The following is a 22,509-nucleotide window of genomic DNA, read 5'->3' as shown; positions in this document are numbered from 1 at the left end:
TATAATCTGAATTTGGGGATTCAATTTTTTTAAGTCAGTAACTGTGGGCAAGACTCTAAATGTTGGTTTATGAAGATTAGAGAAGGGATTACATCAAAATATTCTACCTGAAAACTAATTACCCACACATCCAAACCACTCACACTAATCTAATTGCCCATGCTAATCTAATTACCTACACTAATTACCTAACACTGATTGGAAACACCCTGAATGCAATCAAGGAAGAAGTGGGTGTGGTCTTCAGGGACTCAATAAAAGTGCACTCCAGGAGACCAGCTCATTCTTCTCCAGAGTAGAGTTTGAAGCTCACCTGGCTGAATGACATCAAAATCGACCTCCTCCACACCTTGAGTGCCTGATCCTGAAGCTTAATTCATATTTTCAATCCTGCAGAAAGAACTGCTGAAACCATAGAGTAATTCTTAAGGTATGTATTCAATTGCCACATGAGTTGTAGCTACTACTTTCCCAAACAAAATCAAATGTAATTTCGTAGTTTAAACTTTTTTTCTTTTCTTTTTATTTCTATTTTATTTATTTATTTATTTATTTATTTATTTATTTATTTATTTATTTATTTATTTATTGTACTGGAGACTGAATTCAGAGGCACTGGACCACTGGGCCACATCCCCATTTCTATTTTGGATTCTATTTAGAGACAGGGTCTCACTGAGTTGCTTAGAGTCTTGCTTTTGCTGAGGCTGGTGAGGAACTTGCACTGCTTCTGTCTCAGGTGTGTGCTACCATGCCCAGTACTCCTACATACTTTATAAGCACTCTGAAACTAGTTCTCAGATAATGTATATATTTTTTTCCCTGTAGATCCAAAAATATTTCTAGGAATATTTTATCTCTTCCATTCTTAGAAGTTCAACTGTAGTAGAAATGAGAACCCAGATGTTTAGCTAAATAAAAACTGTAAAGAAGTCTTTGTTTTCTGGAGCAGATTAAAATAATCACATATTTTCACAGTATGAAAGGTGCTTGATAATAGTTCAGACTTGTATAGAGAGCTACTCACTTAAATATTTGATTTATTTGCATACTTTATTTACTCATTTTGTTCTATTTTGTCATGTACAAAAGCAAGTTTATTATTCCCTAGACAGTAGTGTGCTATTCAATGAGAATATGAGTAAAAATTGGTTCAGGTCTTTATGTCTTTAAGGGCAGATGATTAAATCCTTATGGTTTTCTTCCCTCAGAATAATGGATTCAGAAATACCACAAGTGTTCCAGAAAGAACTCACTTGCTCTGTCTGCCTGAAGTACCTTATATACCCAGTCACCATAGGCTGTGGGCACAGCTTTTGTTGGCCCTGTTTCTTCATTCCCTGGGGAAAAGCCCAAATTCTTGCCTGTTGCCCTGTGTGCAGGGAGCCGTCACAGCAGGGAGATGTCAAAAACAATATTCTCCTGAAGAATCTTACATCTATTGCAAGGCAGGCTCATCTCAGGCAATTCCTGAACTCTGAGAAAAATATATGTGTGACCCACCAGCAGACAAAGAAGATTTTCTGTGAGGAGAACAAGAACCTGCTCTGTTTGCTCTGCTGCAACCCTCAGGAGTACAGGGCTCACAACCACCCTTCAGTGGAAAGGGCTGCTGAGGAATACCAGGTAAGTGACACCAGTGAGAGCACTGTGAAGGCTGAGCAGTAGAGCTAAGAGATTACAAAAGAGCTGAGGATCTGGATGATGATGATTGCCCTACTCTTTTCTGAGCTAGGTAATTTTATAAGCATCAAGGAAGAAGCTAAGAACCAAAGATGTAAGCAATAAATAAAATATGCAAGCATGCCTGCCTTTGTGGAGCTTGATTCCACAGAGGTAGTGATAAAGTAGTTGGTCACTTTAATTTTAATTTTTATGGTTAAGGCATTAGAAACTGCTCATTTTGAAAAGAGTTACTGGCTACCAAAATGACAAATGCAATATATTTCTATACAGCATGAATATTTACTAACACTAGGGAATAAATAAGATAAAAGGCTTTGGGGAATTAGCAGGGTAGAGCATCAGAAAACAAAATTCTGAAGCCAATTGCCACACTATCTAAAAACTATTCATCTTTATCACTATCCCTAGGCACATGGCTACATTATGCACTTTTGCAGTCTGGAATCTCCTAAAATTCGCAATCATCAATAGCAAAAGGAAAGCAATATGATTTTTTTCTCACTGAAGTACTTATCTCTTTTTTTTTTATTCTCTATCATTGTGAGATTGAAACCAAATGTGCTTGCTTCTCTATTGTTTGAGTTTATATTTCTTTTACAGGAGAAGCTCCTAAAGCAAATAAAATCATTACAGGAAAAGATCCAAGTAAATCAAAGAAATATAAATGAAGAGAACAAAATAATCAGTCCATGGATTGTAAGTATGAGTCTATTTCCTTGAGACTCAGCTTGAAACAGACATACTAGAAATCCATCCATTATTCACTATAGCATCATGGTATAAGGATATTAGGCACATCATTTCTGGTGGCTTTGAATCCTAAAAGTAAAATTTGACTTTGTAGATCAAACATATGACCAGGCAGTGTCAAGAGAGATTTGAGATGAATATTAATTTTCTAACCAGAGATCAGAATATTGCATATAGTGATTTAAGTGACAGCTATAAATTCTAATCGCTTGCATATAGAAATTTATATTTCAAGGATAAATTGTCAATCAAAACCTTTTCTTAAGATATTTCAGGCATTCATGAAGCAGATAAAAGTGGTTGGAGGGAAGGATGGGTTTGTTTCCTTGCCATTGTTATAAAAACTAGGGAAAGGATAAAGATAAAAGATTAGTGAGTTTCTAATTTCTGAAATGTGGATGAATATAAAATTATGGCATATGTAACATACTGGTAAAAAGACAATGGTCAAAGAGAGAGGTTTAGGTGGAGGAGGATAAAATCATACTGGAATTGTGATCTAGACAATCTATCTCTACAGTACTATGTGTATCTCAGGGAAGAGTTGATCAGGGCTGAGTACAGGAAACTACATCCAGTTCTTCATGTGGAGGAAAATCGACATCTAGACATTCTTAGAAAGGAAAACAAAAGATTTTTAGAGGAACTCAAAAAAAGTGAAGCCAATATGGTTCAAAAGAAGAAAGACTTAAGAGAAATATATGAGGAGCTGGTGAAAATGTCCCATAAACCATATGTGGAGCTGCTCCAGGTAAGAACTGAGTTGTGCATGAAAGTATTTTATATGATTTGGGGTTCTCAATTTTGACCACATTATTTGGTAGTTTTAATGTTTCTTGCATCAATTATTGAGTTCTTTCCTCTTTGGATAGAAATCTACTTAAAGTTTACCTTCTATCCTGAATATAAATAAGCAAGATTTATGAAACATTGTGAGTAGCTCTCCTAGAGTTTTTTTTTAAATTTTTCTGTTGTATCTTGCTTCTCTAAGATCCAGGAAAATAACAATTTATTCATGAACATTTCATTTTTTTGCTTGCCATTTGACAATATGCAGACATCTTGGAAAAGCTTATGTTCTCTTTCTTCTGTTTAAAAGTTATGGAATTGGGGACAGTAAACACTGTGTATTACTGATATCCTTCATTCTCACACTTTTTAGACCCTCTGGATTCTGATTTAATCACAAATTCAGAATCTTTAAATATGCTTTGCTGGTACTGTTCTGAGAGATGAAAATGAATTCATAAGAAGCATTGATGTGATGATATTTGATACTACATGATCTTTCCAAAAACAAAATACTATTCGATTTCTTTAAAAAAAAATAAGCCTTTTTTTTGTTTTCTTTGTAGGACTTGGGAGACCTATTGACCAGGTAAATTTTGACTTTAGTGTAAACTGGGATACCATTGAGAGCTATGAAAGTGTTTAAGTTGTTTCTAACAAAGTGAAGGCATAGTTTATGTAGAGAGTAATCAACTGTGTATTCATGTGTTTGTTTGAATATGATTTCCTGTTCCCCTTTATGAGAAGTCAGCCTCTATTTCCACTGTTGGTTGAGGAATATATGTCATCCTGGACTGAATGTTGACATTCATAAATGCAACCATGTGGGGCTGGGGATGTGGCTCAAGCGGTAGCGTGCTCACCTGGCATGCGTGGGGCTTGGGTTCGATCCTCAGCACCACATACAAAACAAAGATGCTGTGTATGCCAAAAACTAAAAAAATAAATATTAAAAAAATTCTATCACTCTCTCTCACTCTCTCTCACTCTTTCCTTAAAAAATAAATAAATAAGATAAATGCAACCATGTATGATTTGACATTGTAAATCAGAAACATTGAGGTTCATGGGACAGTTTTTCCTAGTTAACTAATGAGAGACATGGGTACCTCTGAGAAATGGGTTGTTAACTGGCAAATTAAGTAAGAAAGATTCCTAGAAACAGTCCCTTCTCATGTTCACAGAGGTACATTCATGAGGAAAGTGTTTCAAGAAACATTTTCAGCAGAATTGTTGTTTAGTTCCTTAAAAACAGTGATGTCATTTTTTGTCACCAGAAGATTCATGTCCTCTTCCTACTTTCAGGAGTGAATCAGTGCAGCTGCACTTGCCTCGGCCTATAAAGCCAGCACTTCCTGCCCAGACCATTACTGGACTGATAGACATGTTCAAGTGTTTCCAAGGTGAGTGTCAGCCCAATGATGGGAGCATAGTGTAATGACTTTCAATAATGATTTTCTATGGGAAAACTTTCCATTTATTAACCTTTAATTTACCCAAAGGGAATGGTCTGCCAATTGGTATTTATAATTATATTTAGTAATCTGATCACCATGATTAAATAAAAAAAGAAATAAGTGATCACTGGTATAATAATAAATGTGATTCGGGGTATACATACAAAACCATTTCAATCAATAAGACAATTATAAATTAGTTCAGTATGTTCCCATTTTAAAATAAGTGCACTGAGTGATGAAGGTTATTTAAACATTACCCTTAAAATGTCTTAGAAATTGAATGTGTGATACGTATTTTATTAAACGTAATATACTAAATGCATTAAATTTAATATAATAGCATGTATGAACAAACTTAAAATAACTGAATGCACAGAGCAGTATTTCACAAGCATCAAAAAAAGAAAAGTTGGTATATGATGAAGCAGTTTTTAGATTTCCATGGTAGAACTAAATAGGAACCATAGCAAGGAATTATTGCTTTGGATTGAATGGGAATGCAGACCTTCAATTTCTCATATGAAACGAAAAGTAACAAGCTGGAAGTAGACATGCCCACCCTTTTATTACAGTGTCCATATATTTAGCAGTGTTTTCATTATGGTTGGACTATTGTTTCTTCTGCAGCATTCTAGAAACCTGTGAGTGCAATGCACTTCAGCCACAATTACTTCTCTTCTTCTTCCACCCTATCCCCCCAACATTAAGACTCAGGTAGACCTTCTCATCTAACAGCAATTTAAAAGTTGGTTTTGATTTGAATATTCTCTTCATTCTACAGTGGAGGTATCCTTTGAAAATAGAGTGTTCAGTGATAACCTCAAGCTATTTGATGATGTAAGAAGTTTGAGATTTGGGCACGTCCTTCCAGACTCATCTTTGAATTCTGATGGAATTAACTGTTTTGCTGCATGGGGAACAGAGAGTTTCAACTCTGGGAAATTGTACTGGGAATTAGATATGAAGGACCATTTAGACTGGGCTGTAGGAGTCTGTAAGGATTCCTGGATAACAAGGAATGGCACAGTGATTGAATCTGAAGACATGTTTCTTCTCCTTTTTGTGAAAGAAGATGATGACCATAGTCTCTTGACAACCTCCCCAATGCTTTCTCACTACATAGAGAAGCCTCAGGGCCAGGTTGGTGTATTTCTTGATTTTGAGAGTGAAAGTTTGAGTTTTGTGAACGTTGTCAAGAGTTCTCTTATATGGCGGTACCCTTCTGGCTCTTTGCATTTCCCAGTCAGGCCTTTTGTTCACACTGGCCACAAGTGAACAGGGATAAGTCAGGAAGTCTATGCCTGGGGAATTTACATTTCGGGCAGCCCTTCCTAGTTGAAGTTTACAATACTGTTCTTTAGTGCTTTTTAAGTAATTTGTACTTGATCCAGACATGGTGGCACATGCCTATTAATTTACACAATTTGGTTAATTTGGGAGTCTGATGTAGAAGGACTTCAAGTTTGAGGCCAGCCTGGGCAACTTAGCAAGACCCTGTCTCAAAATAATTAAAAATAATAATAAGAAGAAAAAAAAGGGCTGGGAGTGTAGTTCTTTGGTAGAATACTCCTGGGTTTAATACCCAATGAAAAAATAAAAATGGCATTTTGTTGAATATAACTTTCTTTTTAAATAAAAAGACAGTGTAAATTAAAAATTGTGTTGACTCCATTTTTTTTTCTTTTAATGATGATCATATTTTGTGGAACATAAAATGATTGGCAAACTATGTGTTCCAGATGCACTACATACTATGATTGCTTACATGTTTTGTGAATTTGTCAGATTTAAGATTGCATAATTTTATGATTTAAGCTGAATGACATTTTGTAGGATGAATTTTTATATCATTGTCTGCAATAAACATTATTTTGAAGTTTTCATCTTTCTATTGATCTAAGAAAATATAATTTATTTTTCCTTGGGAAATAAAAACAAATGAAGTTCTTTCTCATACTCAGGACAAGGACTCATTTTTTATTGAAGCCAGTAAAGTGGGACCTTCCTCTTTCCCTTATATTTCCTAAACTATTTTTAAAGAGTTTTATGTTAACAGCAAAACTGAGAGGAAATAAAAAAAAATACATGTATTAACTGCCCCCTCTTTCTAAATACAAGTGTGTAGCTTCACTCGTTTCCAACATCCCTAGTCAGAATGATACATTTGTTAAAACCAATGAACTTTTTTTAATACACAGACTATGTGGATATCACATACTTTTTTTTTTAAATTAATTTTTATTGTAGGTTGTTCAAAACATTACATAGTTCTTGATATATCATATTTCACACTTTGATTCAAGTGGGATATGAGCTCCCATTTTTACCCCATATACAGATTGCAGAATCACATCCATTGCACAACCATTGATTTACATATTGCCATTCTGGTGTCTGTTGTATTCTGCTGCCTTTCCTATCCTCTACTCTCCCCCCTCCCCCCTCCCCTCCCCTCTTCTCTCTCTACCCCCTCTACTGTAGTTCATTTCTCCCCCTTATATATTTCCTTCTTTCCCCTCACTTCCTCTTGTATGTAATTTTGTATACCCCTGAGGGTCTCCTTCCATTTACATGCAATTTCCCTTCTCTCTCCCTTTCCCTCCCACCTCTCATCCCTGTTTAATGTTAATCTTCTTCTCATGCTCTTCGTCCCTACTCTGTTCTTAGTTACTCTCCTTATATCAAAGAAGACATTTGGCATTTGTTTTTAAGGGATTGGCTAGCTTCACTTAGCATAATCTGCTCTAATGCCATCCATTTCCCTCCAAATTCTATGATTTTGTCATTTCTTAATGCAGAGTAATACTCCATTGTGTATAAATGCCACATTTTTTTTATCCATTCGTCTATTGAAGGGCATCTAGGTTGGTTCCACAGTCTTGCTATTGTGAATTGTGCTGCTATGAACATGGATGTAGCAGTGTCCCTATAGTGTGCTCTTTTTAGGTCTTTAGGGAATAGACCGAGTAGGGGAATAGCTGGATCAAATGGTGGTTCCATTCCGAGCTTTCCAAGAAGTCTCCATACTGCTTTCCAAATTGGCCGCACCAATTTGCAGTCCCACCAGCAATGTACAAGAGTACCCTTTTCCCCACATCCTCGCCAGCACTTGTTGTTGTTTGACTTCATAATGGCTTAGCATAGATTGCTTTTACAATATTGCTTTTACAATATTGAGGTATGTTCCTGTTATCCCTAGTTTTTCTAGAGTTTTGAACATAAAGGGATGCTGTACTTTGTCAAATGCTTTTTCCACATCTACCGAGATGATCATATGGTTCTTATTTTTAAGCCTATTGATGTGGTGAATAACATTTATTGATTTCCGTATGTTGAACCAACCTTGCATCCCAGGGATAAATCCCACCTGATCATGGTGCACAATTTTTTTGATATGTTTTTGTATCCGGTTCGCCAGAAGTTTATTGAGGATTTTTGCATCTAGGTTCATTAGAGATATTGGTCTGTAGTTTTCTTTCTTTGAAGTGTCTTTGTCTGGTTTAGGAATCAGGGTGATGTTGGCCTCATAGAATGAATTTGGAAGTTCTCCCTCTTTTTCTATTTCCTGAAATAGCTTGAAAAGTATTGGTATTAGTTCCTCTTTAAAGGTTTTGTAAAACTCTGCTGTATACCCATCCGGTCCTGGGCTTTTCTTAGTTGGTAGTCTTTTGATGGTTTCTTCTATTTCCTCAATTGATATTGGTCTGTTTAGGTTGTCAATATCCTCCTGACTCAATCTGGGCAAATCATATGACTTAAGAAATTTATCGATGCCTTCACTATCTTCTATTTTATTGGAGTATAAGGATTCAAAATAATTTCTGATAATCTTCTGTATTTCTGAAGTGTCTGTTGTGATATTGCCTTTTTCATCCCGTATGCTGGTAATTTGAGTTCTCTCTCTTCTTCTCTTCGTTAGCATGGCTAAGGGTCTGTCGATTTTATTTATTTTTTCAAAGAACCAACTTTTAGTTTTGTCAATCTTTTCAATTGTTTCTTTTGTTTCGATTTCATTAATTTCAGCTCTGATTTTAATTATTTCTTGCCTTCTACTTCTTTTGCTGTTGTTTTGCTCTTCTTTTTCTAGGATTTTGAGATGAAGTATGAGATCATTTATTTGTTGTTTTTTTCTTTTTTAAAGGAATGAACTCCAAGCAATGAATTTTCCTCTTAGAACTGCTTTCAATGTGTCCCATAGATTCCGATATGTTGTGTCTGTGCTTTCATTTATCTCTAAGAATTTTTTAATTTCCTCCTTGATGTCTTCTATAACCCATTGATCATTTAGTAACCTATTGTTCATTCTCCAAGTGATGCATGTTTTTTCCTTCCTTCTTTTATCGTTGATTTTCAGTTTCATTCCATTATGATCAGATAAGATGCATGGTATTATCTCTACTCCTTTATATTGTCTAAGAGTTGCCCTGTGACATAATATATGATCTATTTTTGAGAAGGATCCATGTGCTGCTGAGAAAAAAGTGTAACTGCTTGATGTTGGGTGGTATATTCTATATATATCAATTAAGTCTAGGTTATTAATTGTGTTATTGAGTTCTATAGTTTCCTTATTCAACTTTTGTTTGGAAGATCTGTCTAGTGGTGAGAGAGGTGTGTTGAAGTCTCCCATGATTATTGTATGGTGGTCTATTAGACTCTTAAACTTGAGAAGAGTTTGTTTGATGAACATAGCTGCACCATTGTTTGGGGCATATATATTTATGATAGTTATGTCTTGTTGGTGTATGGTTCCCTTGAGCAGTATGTAGTGTCCCTCTTTATCCCTTTTGATTAACTTTGGCTTGAAATCTATTTTATTTGATATGAGTATGGACACTCCTGCTTGTTTCCGAAGTCCATATGAGTGATATGATTTTTCCCAACCTTTCACCTTCAGTCTATGTATGTCTTTTCCTATCAAATGCGTCTCCTGTAGGCAGCATATTGTTGGGTCTTGTTTTGTGATCCATTCTACTAGCCTGTGTCTCTTGATTGGTGAGTTTAAGCTATTAACATTTAGGGTTATTATTGAGATATGGGTTGTTCTTCCAGACATATTTGTTTATTTATGTTACTAAACATGGTTTGTTTTCCTTTTTGATTATTTTCCCCCCTTACTGTCCTACCTCCCACTGTTGGTTTTCATTGTTATTTTCCATTTCCTCTTCCTGTAATGTTTTGCCGAGGATGTTTTGAAGACATGGTTTTCTAGCTGCAAATTCTTTTAACTTTTGTTTATCGTGGAAGATTTTAATTTCATCTTCCATCCTGAAGCTTAATTTCGCTGGATATATGATTCTTGGTTGGAACCCATTTCTTTCAGTGTTTGAAATATGGTATTCCAGGATCTTCTAGCTTTCAGAATCTGTGTTGAAAGATCAGCTGTTATCCTGATTGGTTTACCCCTAAATGTAATCTGCTTCGTTTCTCTTGTTGCTTTTAAAATTCTCTCCTTATTCTGTATGTTGGGCATCTTCATTATAATGTGTCTAGGTGTGGATCTCTTATGATTTTGCACATTCGGCGTCCTGTAGGCTTCTAGGATTTGGGATTCTGTCTCATTCTTCAAGTCTGGGAAGTTTTCTCGTATTATTTCATTGAATAGGTTGCTCATTCCTTTGGTTTGGACCTCTATACCTTCCTGTATCCCAATGACTCTTAAGTTTGGTCTCTTTATATTATCTCATATTTCTTGGATGTTCTGCTCATGGTTTCTTAGTAGTTTTGCTGAGCTGTCTATGTTCTTTTCAAGTTGAAATACTTTGTCTTCATTGTCTGATGTTCTATCTTCTAAGTGTTCTACTCTGCTGGTAGTATTCTCAATTGAGTTTTTAAGTTGGTTTATTGCTTCCTGCATTTCTAGGATTTCTGTTTGTTTGTTTTTTATTACCTCTATCTGCCTGTATAGTTGATCTTTTGCTTCTTCGATTTTTTATGTAATACATTGTCGAAGTGTTCGAAGTGATCTTTCATTGTCTGATTTTGCTGTCTAATGTCTTCCTTGAGACTCCAGATCATCTGCAGCATGTATATCCTGAATTCTTTGTCTGACATTCCATCTGCTGCAGCTATTACCTCTTCTAAAGTTGAGTTGACCTGCATTGCTTTTGGTCCTTTCTTTCCTTGTCTTTTCATATTGCTCGTGTTTCTTTCTGCTTGGTGAAACTGTTGTGTTTTTGAAATTTTTCCCCTATATATTTATATTGCTCTTGTATAGTTGAAAAGTCTCCCTTGCAGGGGCGGGCGGCAGCTCTGCTCCTCCTCCAATTGGGGTGATCTGTCTACCACGCTGGTGGGCCGCTGGGACTGTTCTGCTGGTCGGTCGCAGGTCTGCCTACCTTGGAGGCGCAGGCAGCGGCTCTGCTCTGCCCCTCCTCCAATTGGTGTGACGTGTCTACTACGTCCGCGAACCCCTGGGCCTGTTCTGCCAGTCAGTCGCGGATCTGACTACCTTGCAGGCGCGGGCGGCGGCTCTGCTCTGCCCCTTCTCCAATTGGGGTGATGTGACTGCCACGCTGGTGGGCCGCTGGGCCTGATCCGGGCTCAGGAAGTGGCTCTGCTCTGCCCCTCCCCCAAATGGTGTGACGTGTCTATCACCCCGGCAGGCCGCTGGGCCTGTTCTGCCAGTCTGTCACAGGCCTGCCTACCTTGCGGGCGCGGGTGGAGGATCTGCTCTGCCCCTACTCCAATTGGGGTGACGGGTGACGTGTCTACCACACCAGCAGGCTGCTGGGCCTGATCCGCCGGTAGGTCGCAGGTCTGCCTACCTTGCGGACTCGGGAGGTGGCTCTGCTCTGCCCCTCCTCCAATTGGTGTGACGTGTCTACCACACCAGTAGACCGCTGGGCCTGTGGGTCGCAGGTCTGCCTACCTTGCAGGCTCAGGGGGTGGCTCTGCCACTCTGCGGATTGCTGTGCCTGTTCTGCTGGTGGGTCGCGGGTCCACCTACCTTGCAGGTGCCCGGCAGCTCTGCCCCTCCCCCAACTGGGGCGGGGCGATGTGTCTGGCCGGCCGCTGGGCCTGTTTTGTCAGTGGTCACGGTTCCACCTACCTTGCACACGCGTGGAGCAGCTGTGTCCCTCCGAGATTTGCTGGGCCTGACCTGCCGGTGGGTGGCAAGTCTGCCTACCTTGCAGGCCCAGGGGTGGCTCTGCCGCTCCGCGGGTTGCTGGGCCTAATCTGCTGGTGAGTCGCAGGTCTGCCTACCTTGCAGGCACCCGGCGGCTCTGCCCCTCCCCCAACCGGGGCGGGGCAGTGTGTCTGGCCGGCCATTGGGCCTGTTCTGTTGGTGGTCACGGTTGTGCCTACCTAGCAGGCTCGTGGGGCAGCTGTGCCCCTCTACCTTTTATTTTAATAAAGAGTTGTGAAAGTACCACTATGGGATTGGAGCTTGTTTTTAGTCCCTTCAAAGAATTTCCATACCTATTTATGTTTACTTCCCATTCATTTCCCCCTCCTCATTACTCAGAAATCTCTTAACTATTTAGGTCTTTATGTATTTGTATTCTAGAAACTCCATGAAAATGGAATTATATCTGTCACTGTTTGTGTCTTCTTTGTATCATTTAGTATAAAACTGTCAATGTTCACCCACATTGCAAACTAATTTTTTTATCTACATATTTGAGGCAAGCACTTGCAGAAAGATGAAGTGACTTATGACTTATTAACTAAATAACAGAAAGCTCCTAAAGGTGCTTGGATTTCTCTGAAGTCTGAAGTAGCTGGGTATATCTTGGTATTTAACAGATTATCATCTCTTCAATTCCTAGTCATTCATCAAATCTCAGCTCAAAACTTTTTCAGGGAAGGCATTCCTACCTCCCTGGACCATGGAAGTTCCTCTTATTACACACTCCAAGCATATTATACCATCTCCTAATTTCCAAAAAATTCTCATCAAATGATAGATATTTATTACTATTAGACTCTAAATTCCATGATCAGAAGGTAGTGTTTGTCATGTTTACTAGCATATTCCCTTTATCTAAAATGCAATGTTTAGAAGATAGTACATGATACAAATGGAGTGAAAGAAAGGATTAATAAACCAATAAAAGTTATCAGCAACAAACACTATTAAAGCACTAGAATGCTCCCCAAATTGCAGCTAACACGTAAGGGCAGAAAATGCCAATGAGTAATGTCAACAATAGACAGTAATTGTTTGATTTCCAGGTTCACAATCTGCTATAGGTGGGATCTGAATGTCCCTGCAAGGGCCACATGTTTAAAGGCTTCTTCCTGAGATGAGCTGTGGGTTCATCAGGTATACAACTTGTATGATATGAATGGTGAAAAAAGGTTCCCCACGTGGGTTTCCCAGCACTGTGCATAGACACAGATTTTTATCGTGGCAGTGAGTTGGATCCCTGAGCCCTCCTCACCTGGGTTCATCTGTGCACTTTTGTGTTTTTAAAAAATCCACATCCAATGAAGAAACATACCACTTTAATGTGATTGCGATTGCTTAGAAAAGAGAAGGCCACAACACCTCATATTTACTCCCTCCTTCGCTTCTGGAGCCCCTCTCATTCAAGTGATTTTCCTGCACCTTGTTCAGAAAATAGAGGTTCAAATAGAATCATGGGTAAGACTGAGAAGGAATCTGAGCTTCTGTACCAACAGGACCACCTAGAGGAGGCTCAGGCCATCCAACCAGGGGGCAAAAGAGTGATGACCAGGAACATGTCTGGAGGGTTGCCCTGAAGAAGTTAAGTGTATTATTCAGGAGGAAATTGATTTGCTTGCACAGCTTGGGCATCAGAGTGGATGGTATCTGGCAATACCCATAAAGAAGAGTCTTTGCCCTTCAGAAGACTTCCAAGAGGAAGCTAAAGTCTGATGGCATACACAGGGCCACCCTTTGGAATGTCCTGAAATTGGCCACAGTTGTGCTCTAAATGTGGAGATATATATGCTGAATTGTAGGTCATGATCATTTCTTTCATGATCACATTTGATTGCCAGAAACATAGTGATAATATGGATATGTATGTATTCATATGCACAAAGGGGACTGATTGTAGAACCCAGGATGGAATAGCAATTTTGAAAAAGTATCTTTTGCAGTTGTGGTAACAAAACACTAGTGGGCACCTGGATACCTTGACTTTTGAATTGCTGATCTCATTTTTATTTTTGATCACCTGTCAGCAGAATTCTTTTCCCAACAGATCAAAAATTTATGTGAACTTTATGATTGTCAGAAGTAATGCACATGGAAACTACACTTTGAGTGCTTTATAAGCACATTAAAAAAAAACAGTGCCAACAATTTAATTTTATAATGATTTAAAAAATGGTAGGGGATGACAATGAAAACATGATCTCCAATTTATGATTAGATAAAGAAAATGTCATGCTTCCAACTAGAACAAAACATTACTTTTCATTGAGGAGTCATTCTATGCCATGAAAAAATTACTTTATCTCTCTCTCTCTCTCTCTCTCTCTCTCTCTCTCTATATATATATATATATATATATATATATATATATACACACACACACACACACACACACACACACACACACTCAAACACACACATACAGTTTTACTAGGAATGATAAGCATACAATTATTTCCTTAATTCTTATCAACTCTTCCAGTAAAATGAACCTTAGGCTATCGATAGTTAGGACTCATATTCACATAGAAATGTTATGAGGCTTTTATTTATTTTATTTTATTTTTTTTTTTTTAGTGGTGTTGGGAATGAATTCACCTCAGTCACACTACAATCCAGAGCTCCCTAGATTACACCAGTTCTCTACCAATGAGCCCTAGTCCCAGCCTTTTCTCTGAAAATTTTAGAAATTCATGCAAGCTAGGTGCAGTGGGACAAACCTGTAATCCCCAGCTGCTTCAGATACAGAGGCAGGAGCATTCCAATACTAAAGTGAGCCAGACGTTAATAGGGCCCTAAGCAACTTCTTTTTTTCTTAGGAAACTTATGTTCTATTGTTCTCCAAAGGCTTTTAAAGGTGAAGAATAATACATGACAGAAGAAACTTTCTGTTCTACCACAGTACACCCTAGGTATAGGCATAACTCAGAGCAGAAGCTTGCCTGAGAACACATAGGATCATAGATTCAATTCTATATTAGATCCTCTCAAAGAGCAGAGATCATCAAAGCTTCTGATCAAAGAAACATTTCCTTTAAGAAAACAATGACTATATCATTGGTGACTTCTGTGGACTAAAGTCCCAAATGCTGAACTTTCTGCTTTCTTTAAAGTACACAGGATCTTTGTATTTCCCGAGGTCTAGTGAGAAAGAGAGAGAGAGAAAGAGAGAGAGATATAGATAGATAGATAGATAGATAGATAGATAGATAGATAGATAGATAGAGACAGATAGGTAGAGAGAGAGAGAGAGAGGACAGAGAGACAGAGAGAGACAGAGAAAATGACATTCAATAATATTAGAAACTAGGTAATATCAGAGAAGAAGGGGAAAATTCGATTTTCATATAAATTAAGTTTAGAAAAATATCAACAATTCTTATATCCTTAGGAGGGTAGAATAAAATGTATATCCAATTAAACCCAAGTAGAAATTTTTGTTATATTTATTAGACTGAGGTGTTGCAGATGCAAATGATCCAGGCAATGAGTCCAGAGCTCACTTTAGGGCACATCACTGGAATCCTGCACATATCAATAGCTTCAGAGGTAAGAAACTCTCCTCTGTCATTCAGCCCTCAATTTCTTTCTTTAGTGTTTTTTTTCTGAAAGAACCATCCACATTTTTAATTTAAAAAATTTGATAGGAAAGTATATATGATTTTCTATAATATTTTTATCTTCTTTCCTTGTATGCTCATGTTACAATGACCAAGATTGACCTTTTAACTAAAGATTGTGAATGCAAAATAAAGACCACATTTTAGGTACATCTGAACACAGCCACAGTAAGGAAAAACAGAATATTTAGCTTCTGTAATTATGAAGAGACACAATGCTTACTTTTTAGAGTAGCAATTAAAAGTTTTTGTTCAAAAATTAATTTTGGAATTTTGAGTATGACATAATGGTTTTTAATTTGTTCTCTATTCCAATTTATCATGAATTGTACAAAACATAAATTATTCACAAGCCACAAAGTTTAGACCAAAATAATGGATATATAGGAAAAAAGGAAACACAGTTTTCATAAGCAGAACAATCCCAATGCTATCAGATAGATTTCTAAACAGATGAAAGTGAAGTGATCTTTTAACATATCAAAATAGTGTTAAGCCCTTACTAGAAAACATGTCTATACAGCAGAAGACTGAAACCCAGGTTAGGTTAATATCAGAGTCTCAAATAAGGCAAAGTAAGAACATTCTTTTCAGAAACTTCTCAACTATGTACATATTGCCCTTCATATATTTATTGGTATTTGGAAAAGTATCAATCACAGCTGATGCTACTGAATACCTATATCATAGAAAATTGATGTCGATTTTGTAACAGTATTAAAAAAAAGAATTAAAGTTTTCTTAAAAAGTAAATAAAAGAAACTTTTTGTATTTCATGAAACAAATTAGCTAGAAGTAAACAATAAAAATAAATTGCTGTTTCTTACACTTATATACATTCTTGTCTTCTTTTCTACCTTCCCTCCCTTCCTTCATCCTTTCTCTCTCTCTTTCTTTCCATGATGTGAAGGAGCTCTGAGTGTTGCAGAGGTCATAATAATCCTGCTTCACACCCGAGTGAGGTTGAACTCTGCTCTTCTTATTCAAAAAACTTTAGTGAGAATGAGGGACAAATAAAGTAATAATCAATCAAAAATCCTCTGCGCCTCAGAACAAGGTAACACAGTACCATTTGCTAATTGGAATTTTGTCTTTCTGCAGTGAATAATATTGTGGCATAGGAAGTGGCTGACACTACACAAGCTGTATTAAGTATGCCAGAGGTGTGACATTTTGGGATGACCAGCACAATGCAACTGGGGAGACACAGGCAGTGCAGAGTTATGCTGCATGGGGAACTAAGGCCTTCAACTTAGGCAAGCACTACTAAGAGTTGGAGGTGCCAAGCCCTGTGAGCTATATTGCCAGCCCCTTAGAACAATTTTCAGTGTCTTGATTGAAGAAAAACTAAATTACTGCACTCAGTATCATAAATAGCATGGTAAATGTTGGGAATAGACTTTAATTTGTAAAAATATTGGCCTGTTAGCTGGTATGGTGCAGGTTAGAAATGTACTCTCAGTGACAAAATTAATGGCATTCAAATAGGTAATTAAGCTAAGATATTTTAGAGAAGCTTTCAACCTTTGGGTGAAGAGGAATTATGAACTTTTTGAGGCCAGTAGCTTTTGCCTAACAAAGAATGCCCTAGTTAACTCCATAAGCAAAGGAGGATTCTGGAAGCCTATTGTCAACTTGAAGGAGATAGTGCCTCAGCAACCTTGCTTTCAGGTCATGCTTTCAGGACTAAAAAGTCAAGGAACTCAACACCTGGCATATAAGAAGTGCCCACCCAATTAATGTTTAGCTATTATTAAAATAATAATGGTCTCCTCAAACATTTATAAAGCCATTGATTTGTTGACCAAAATGTGTTACAAATCATGTAATCAATTAATGAACAAAGAATACCATCTACAGTTCTTAGTTGATTCTTGCAACAGAGACCTCTGAAGATGGTCTGTGGGGTAATTAATAAGCACAGTCATCCCTTATGGTTATGGATCTGAAACTTCCTCTTTTGAGAAACTGTGTTTAGTGAAGCACTGTTCTTTGTGTGGGTGGATTGCTCACTAATACACTTTCAAGATGGGAAAATGAGAATCAAAGGACTCAAGGGCAAAGTATTATGACCTGATCGAACATAGAAAATAGGTTGCTCTGGCTCTGGATGGGGCACTGTTCTCAGGAGTGGCAGAGTTGTCCTTGGTAGAGAAAAGCCAATATTGGCAGATGCCAAACTATTCAATAAGAAACTTCACAAGCATAAAATTTTTTGAACAATTTATTTTAAAGTTCTGTTGTAAAGTTTAATAAAGAATCATCTATATTTATTTTATTATTACTTATGTAGTTTTGAGCATTAGCATAAAATTCTTTGAATGAAGCTATGATAGCAGGTTCCATATGTGCATTAGGGTGGCTGTGTAGTGAAATGTTCTGTTTTTCTTCTATAGTTTTTGCCTTAAGTGATGGTGCCACTTTACAGTAAAAACCATGATCATTTTTAGCTAATATAAAGCTATGTGATTTTACAGTTTCTCCCTCTCTCCTCTCTCTTTCTCTCTCTCTCTCTCTCTCTCTCTCTCTCTCACACACACACACACACACACACACACACGCACACACATGCATTATGTTTTGCTTTGGGCTTGGTTTTAGAATGGTTTTGACTTGTTCTCAGCAATATATTTTTTTATCATTGCAGTTAATCATACTGTATTATATTTAAGTATTGCAAGTTCTCCAACATTCCACATAGAAATCGTTTTACTCAATGCTTTATTTGGCCATCAGTCTCTTTTTTTTAGGAATGGGCAGAAGGGTTGCTGTTCCTTAGGGTAAAACATTTTATGGTTTGTTGCCTTTGTCAATAACAAAATGTTGGCAAGTCAGATGGCATCACTCACATGATCCATATCAAAAGAACCAGGACGTATCTCTGTTGTGATCACATCAGGACTTCCAGGGTCAGCATCTCCAGGCACTATAGACAGATAACCAGTGTCAAACTTTTTGGAGTTAGTATTCTTGTCAGTACTCCAAATCAGTCTGAACAGTGCCATTTTCTTCCATGAGGAGATCAGGGTGCAAATGATGTGAGTATTGTGGGTCACCAGATGAGGGATTTCTTTTTTGCCTACAAAGATCTTTCTCACTTTGCACAACTTATACTGGGCTTCCTCAGGTGTACTGCAATGAATAACAAAGTGATCCCTGGTGTTACAGATCAGACAGAAATCATCTCTAATATTGTCACTGCTGATGATGTCATAAAATCATCAGGGTAAGTCACATGAGTTCAGACACTGTCATTAGTCTTAATGAGTCTTAATGAGACCTTCTTTGTTTCATCTTCTGTCATTTCTGTTCCATAGGAAATGTAAAGTCCATAGTGATAAGAAGAAGATATTCTCTCAACTTTTGGGAACCAGTAGAAGAATGAAAAGCAAATACATGGTCACTTTATTGAGCTTTCAGTGGTTTGGAGCTGGTACTCAATTCAGATATTTCTCAGAAACACAAGCCTGGGAAACTGAGGGAGACCTGTTACAAAACTGAAGAATAAAAAAAGAACCAGGAACAAAACTCAGTGAGGTAGAGTGTCCCTGAGTTCAAGTTTCAATGCCCAGTAGAGCTAACGAAGGGAGAGCAAGGAAGGGAGAGAGGAAGGTAAGAGAGAAGAAGAAAAGGTAAACATAAAAATTTAAAAAGCTATCAGGTTTCATGCAATCAGTCAGCAGAATATGGGTTACTAAAGTATTGAAAATGGTCCATTCTTAATATATCTTGTTGGATTTACAAATGCTCATTTGATTATTTGTATATGTATATGATAATACTAATACAAAAGTAATTGTCTGGTGTGGTTCAAAGTGATTACATTTACTAGAAACATGATTAGTTCAGAATCTTCTAAGAAACAGGTCAAGGCTTCAGGGCAGAGCAGCCTCATGCACTTTTCCCATGTGCTACATAATAAACTGATGCTATTTCCTGTGTGCAGTAATGTGATTAGATCTAAAATGGCTGTCCTATACTTGATTTCCTAATATTGTTGGATGATAGTTGTTGTTTTAATGTATTAACATTTTCTCTTTACTTTTCATAGTCATTTCAAATTTCAATTTCAAAATTGCAGAATTATATAATAAAAATCTTTCATTTCTTCTTTTTGACCCCCAGGGAGAAAAAATGAGGAGCAAGGCAAAACACACACACACACACACACACACACACACAAACACACATAACACACACACACACACACACACACAGAAACAAACACACACACACAGACAAGATATTCCACTTATTTTTTCTTAATTTATCAATACACTTATGGATATATTATACCAATTAGATACCCAATTAAACATGGGGTATCTAAAGATCTCTCTTAGGCTACTTGTCTCAAAGTTCCTGCAGTGTCTTGCACCATAAAGCATCATAAATTCCTGAGGATGACTTCCCTGCATACTTGTTGTGGCTGATAGGAGCATACATGGGATGCTTGTTAAGAAAATACTTTGATGTTAGCTGCACAAATGACATATAAGAAAGAAAAAGGAGCACCATACAATATTGGATCTTATATTCCTAAATTTATACTTTGATTAACCCTTGTTTCAAGTAAAAATACAAGTTCTATAGACTCCAGAGACTAGTCTATGAAATATGTATTGATTACTTTTACTTTACCCACATAGCTCAATGTGCTTCAGAGCTAATACCAGTAGCAACAAGGATAACAACAGCTGATGACCTGGTATAGACTGTGCTTAATATTCTGCAAGAATTTACTTACAATTTTTCTAATTCTTTTTATTTATTTATATATTTTTTGAGTCAGGATCTCATTTAATTGCTTAGAGTTTCTCTAAGTTGCTGAGGTTGGCCTTGAACTTGTTATTCTCCTGCCTCAGCCTCCTAAATTAGAGGGATTATAGTTGTCAACAAACATGCCTGGCCAATTTTTTTTTTAATTTTTAAAAGTGAATTCTACATGTTGAAAGTAATATTTTCCAGAGGAGGAAACTGACTATAATTAAACTATTTGTCTCAATGTGCATGGGAAATAAGTATTAACTTCTACTAGATCACAATGCTCCTGGAATTATAACACTGCTGTAGTGACTAAAGTTTAATTTATAACCAGCCAACCAATGTTTTACTGTTCTGTCAAAAGTCATATTCACTCTTTAAATGCTTAGGTTAATGCATGAAGATCCAGTAAAAATCATTTTGTGATATTCACAAGGCTTAAGAAGAAGACTGTTTCATTGAAAGTGCTAAGCTAGGTCATGTGCTATCCCTGAAAGTGGATAAGTTGCAAAGTAACAAGGTAAAGAAACAAAGAGGCACAACCATGCTATCATTACCAAAGTAGTTACTTGGTTTGGATGATGCCTTTTCTCCCAACCCCTGACGCTTTGATAGTCCCTACAGGGAAAGGTGGCACCACATTTGGCTGTTCCATAACATAACCCATTCCGCAGTACTCACAGTATGGGCAACCTGGGGGTTAGTGGGTACCATCTCAGAAATAAACACATTTGCCAAAATGTAAGGAGGAAATATTTAATATCAAATTTAAAGAGTAAAGATATAATCATTACATATTATACATGTTTATGACATTTATTTTTGTCATATGTGTATATAAAAACATAAATAGAATAGGGGTTAAAATCATTTTATAAAAAAATTATAAACTTGATTTTATATTTGACTGTAATTGGGGAGATTTTTGTTTTCTGGTGATGTCTTTCTGAAGCTTTTACATTTCCTAAGATAAATATTTTTTTTATAATCAGAACAAAATGCTAAAAAAATATTTGTAAGGATCATATTACACATATTACATTATTTGAAAAGCTAATATAGTATAATTTTATTATTATGACATATATTTTAAAATATAGTATTATCTTTCAAGAAATCAATTTTGACATTTTTTTCCACAATGTACAACATTTTAAAAAGTGATATTAGAATGAAAAGTCATAGTTTTTTTTTTCTGACCAATAGAATGACTTATCTGGTTACCATAAAAGATCAATGAATGCCTTTTCAGAAACATCAGTTGATCATTCATAATCTTCAATAATATTGTGATTAAGATGAAATTAATATAGGTATGGGTAGATGAAACTGCATTTATTAGCCAGTAAAAAAAATATAAAATTTCTATAATATGCAAATTAAGAACAACAGCAAGGTAATCATCATAGTTTTGATATCTTGCAAAATTCTGTTTTGCTGAGGCTTATGAACCTATTGCAACAGTGACATGTGCCAATGGAAACACGTGATAATAATTTTATGTAACTGGAAATAGTAAGTAATACACCTAAGAATATAAATGAAGGGAAGATTTTTTTCACCTTAGGAATCTTAATTATCTATTCATGGAAGTTAGATCAATAATTAAACGAAAAAAATCTATTTTTTAAGGTGCCAGGAAAATTATAAACATTTTTAAAGTGAAAACTCATGATATTTTCTTGTTATTAAAGATATAATTTCATGAGCATAAGAGATGGTGTCTTTTTGTTCTTTCAATGGTAGTTGTGCAAAGCTTACTGTGATGCAACAGTGTCACAGCCTCTTGCATTCCAGAGGCTTTTGGTATGGTTGTTTTTGTTATAAAAAAATTCAATTTAATAAAAATTAATCTAACAGACTTGAATTAATGTTATCTTCTGACTCTTTAATGGTTTCTTTGATTTGATGTATGAGTTTCTGGAAATTCCAGCAGCATTCCTTATTGGCTTCTCATTAGTCTATTGGAAATAAAGCTAATTTCTTTTCTCTTATTGTTTTTTGGATTGTGCTAAGATAATGGTAGTAAATATGAGATAAAGTATATCATATCCTTACCATACATTGTAGCATATTCAGAACCTCATGCAACAATTTGTTCCCTTTCAATCCCCAGCATTTCCCACATTCTTCTCTTCCTCCGTCCTGCTCTATTCCTCTGATGTTTCTTCTGTTTCTTTTTTTTCTAATTAATTATTTAGTCAGATAAATGTGTGCATTATACTTAGACAAAAATAAGATTCCTTCTGAAATATTCATGGAATAATTAATGTAGCATTATCTGATCAGCTTCATAATTCTTTCATTCTAC

The 22,509-nt window shown here is 36.5% G+C and overlaps 1 protein-coding gene across 1 annotated transcript; it reads left to right on the top strand.

Moving 5' to 3' along the window:
- The first annotated feature begins 1,215 nt into the window (after positions 1-1,215).
- On the top strand, positions 1,216-5,960 carry LOC143403278 (tripartite motif-containing protein 43-like). Its single transcript, XM_076861225.1, has 6 exons — positions 1,216-1,626; positions 2,287-2,382; positions 2,957-3,187; positions 3,792-3,814; positions 4,531-4,628; positions 5,467-5,960. The coding sequence occupies exons 1-6, from the start codon at positions 1,216-1,218 to the stop codon at positions 5,958-5,960; spliced, it is 1,353 nt and encodes a 450-aa protein (XP_076717340.1).
- The last annotated feature ends 16,549 nt before the right edge of the window (positions 5,961-22,509 follow it).

Source organism: Callospermophilus lateralis, chromosome 7 (assembly GCF_048772815.1).
Source record: "Callospermophilus lateralis isolate mCalLat2 chromosome 7, mCalLat2.hap1, whole genome shotgun sequence".
Lineage (NCBI taxonomy): Eukaryota > Metazoa > Chordata > Mammalia > Rodentia > Sciuridae > Callospermophilus > Callospermophilus lateralis.
The sequence above is the reverse complement of the archived record's forward strand: the minus strand, read 5'-3'. Positions and strand labels throughout refer to the sequence as shown.

Excerpts from the sequence above, each read along its gene's own strand:
- LOC143403278 (XM_076861225.1), top strand. The coding sequence starts at position 1,216 with ATGGATTCAGAAATACCACAAGTGTTCCAGAAAGAACTCACTTGCTCT. Across the intron at positions 1,627-2,286 it reads GGGCTGCTGAGGAATACCAG|GAGAAGCTCCTAAAGCAAAT; the intron begins GTAAGTGACACC and ends TTTCTTTTACAG. Across the intron at positions 3,188-3,791 it reads CATATGTGGAGCTGCTCCAG|GACTTGGGAGACCTATTGAC; the intron begins GTAAGAACTGAG and ends TTTTCTTTGTAG.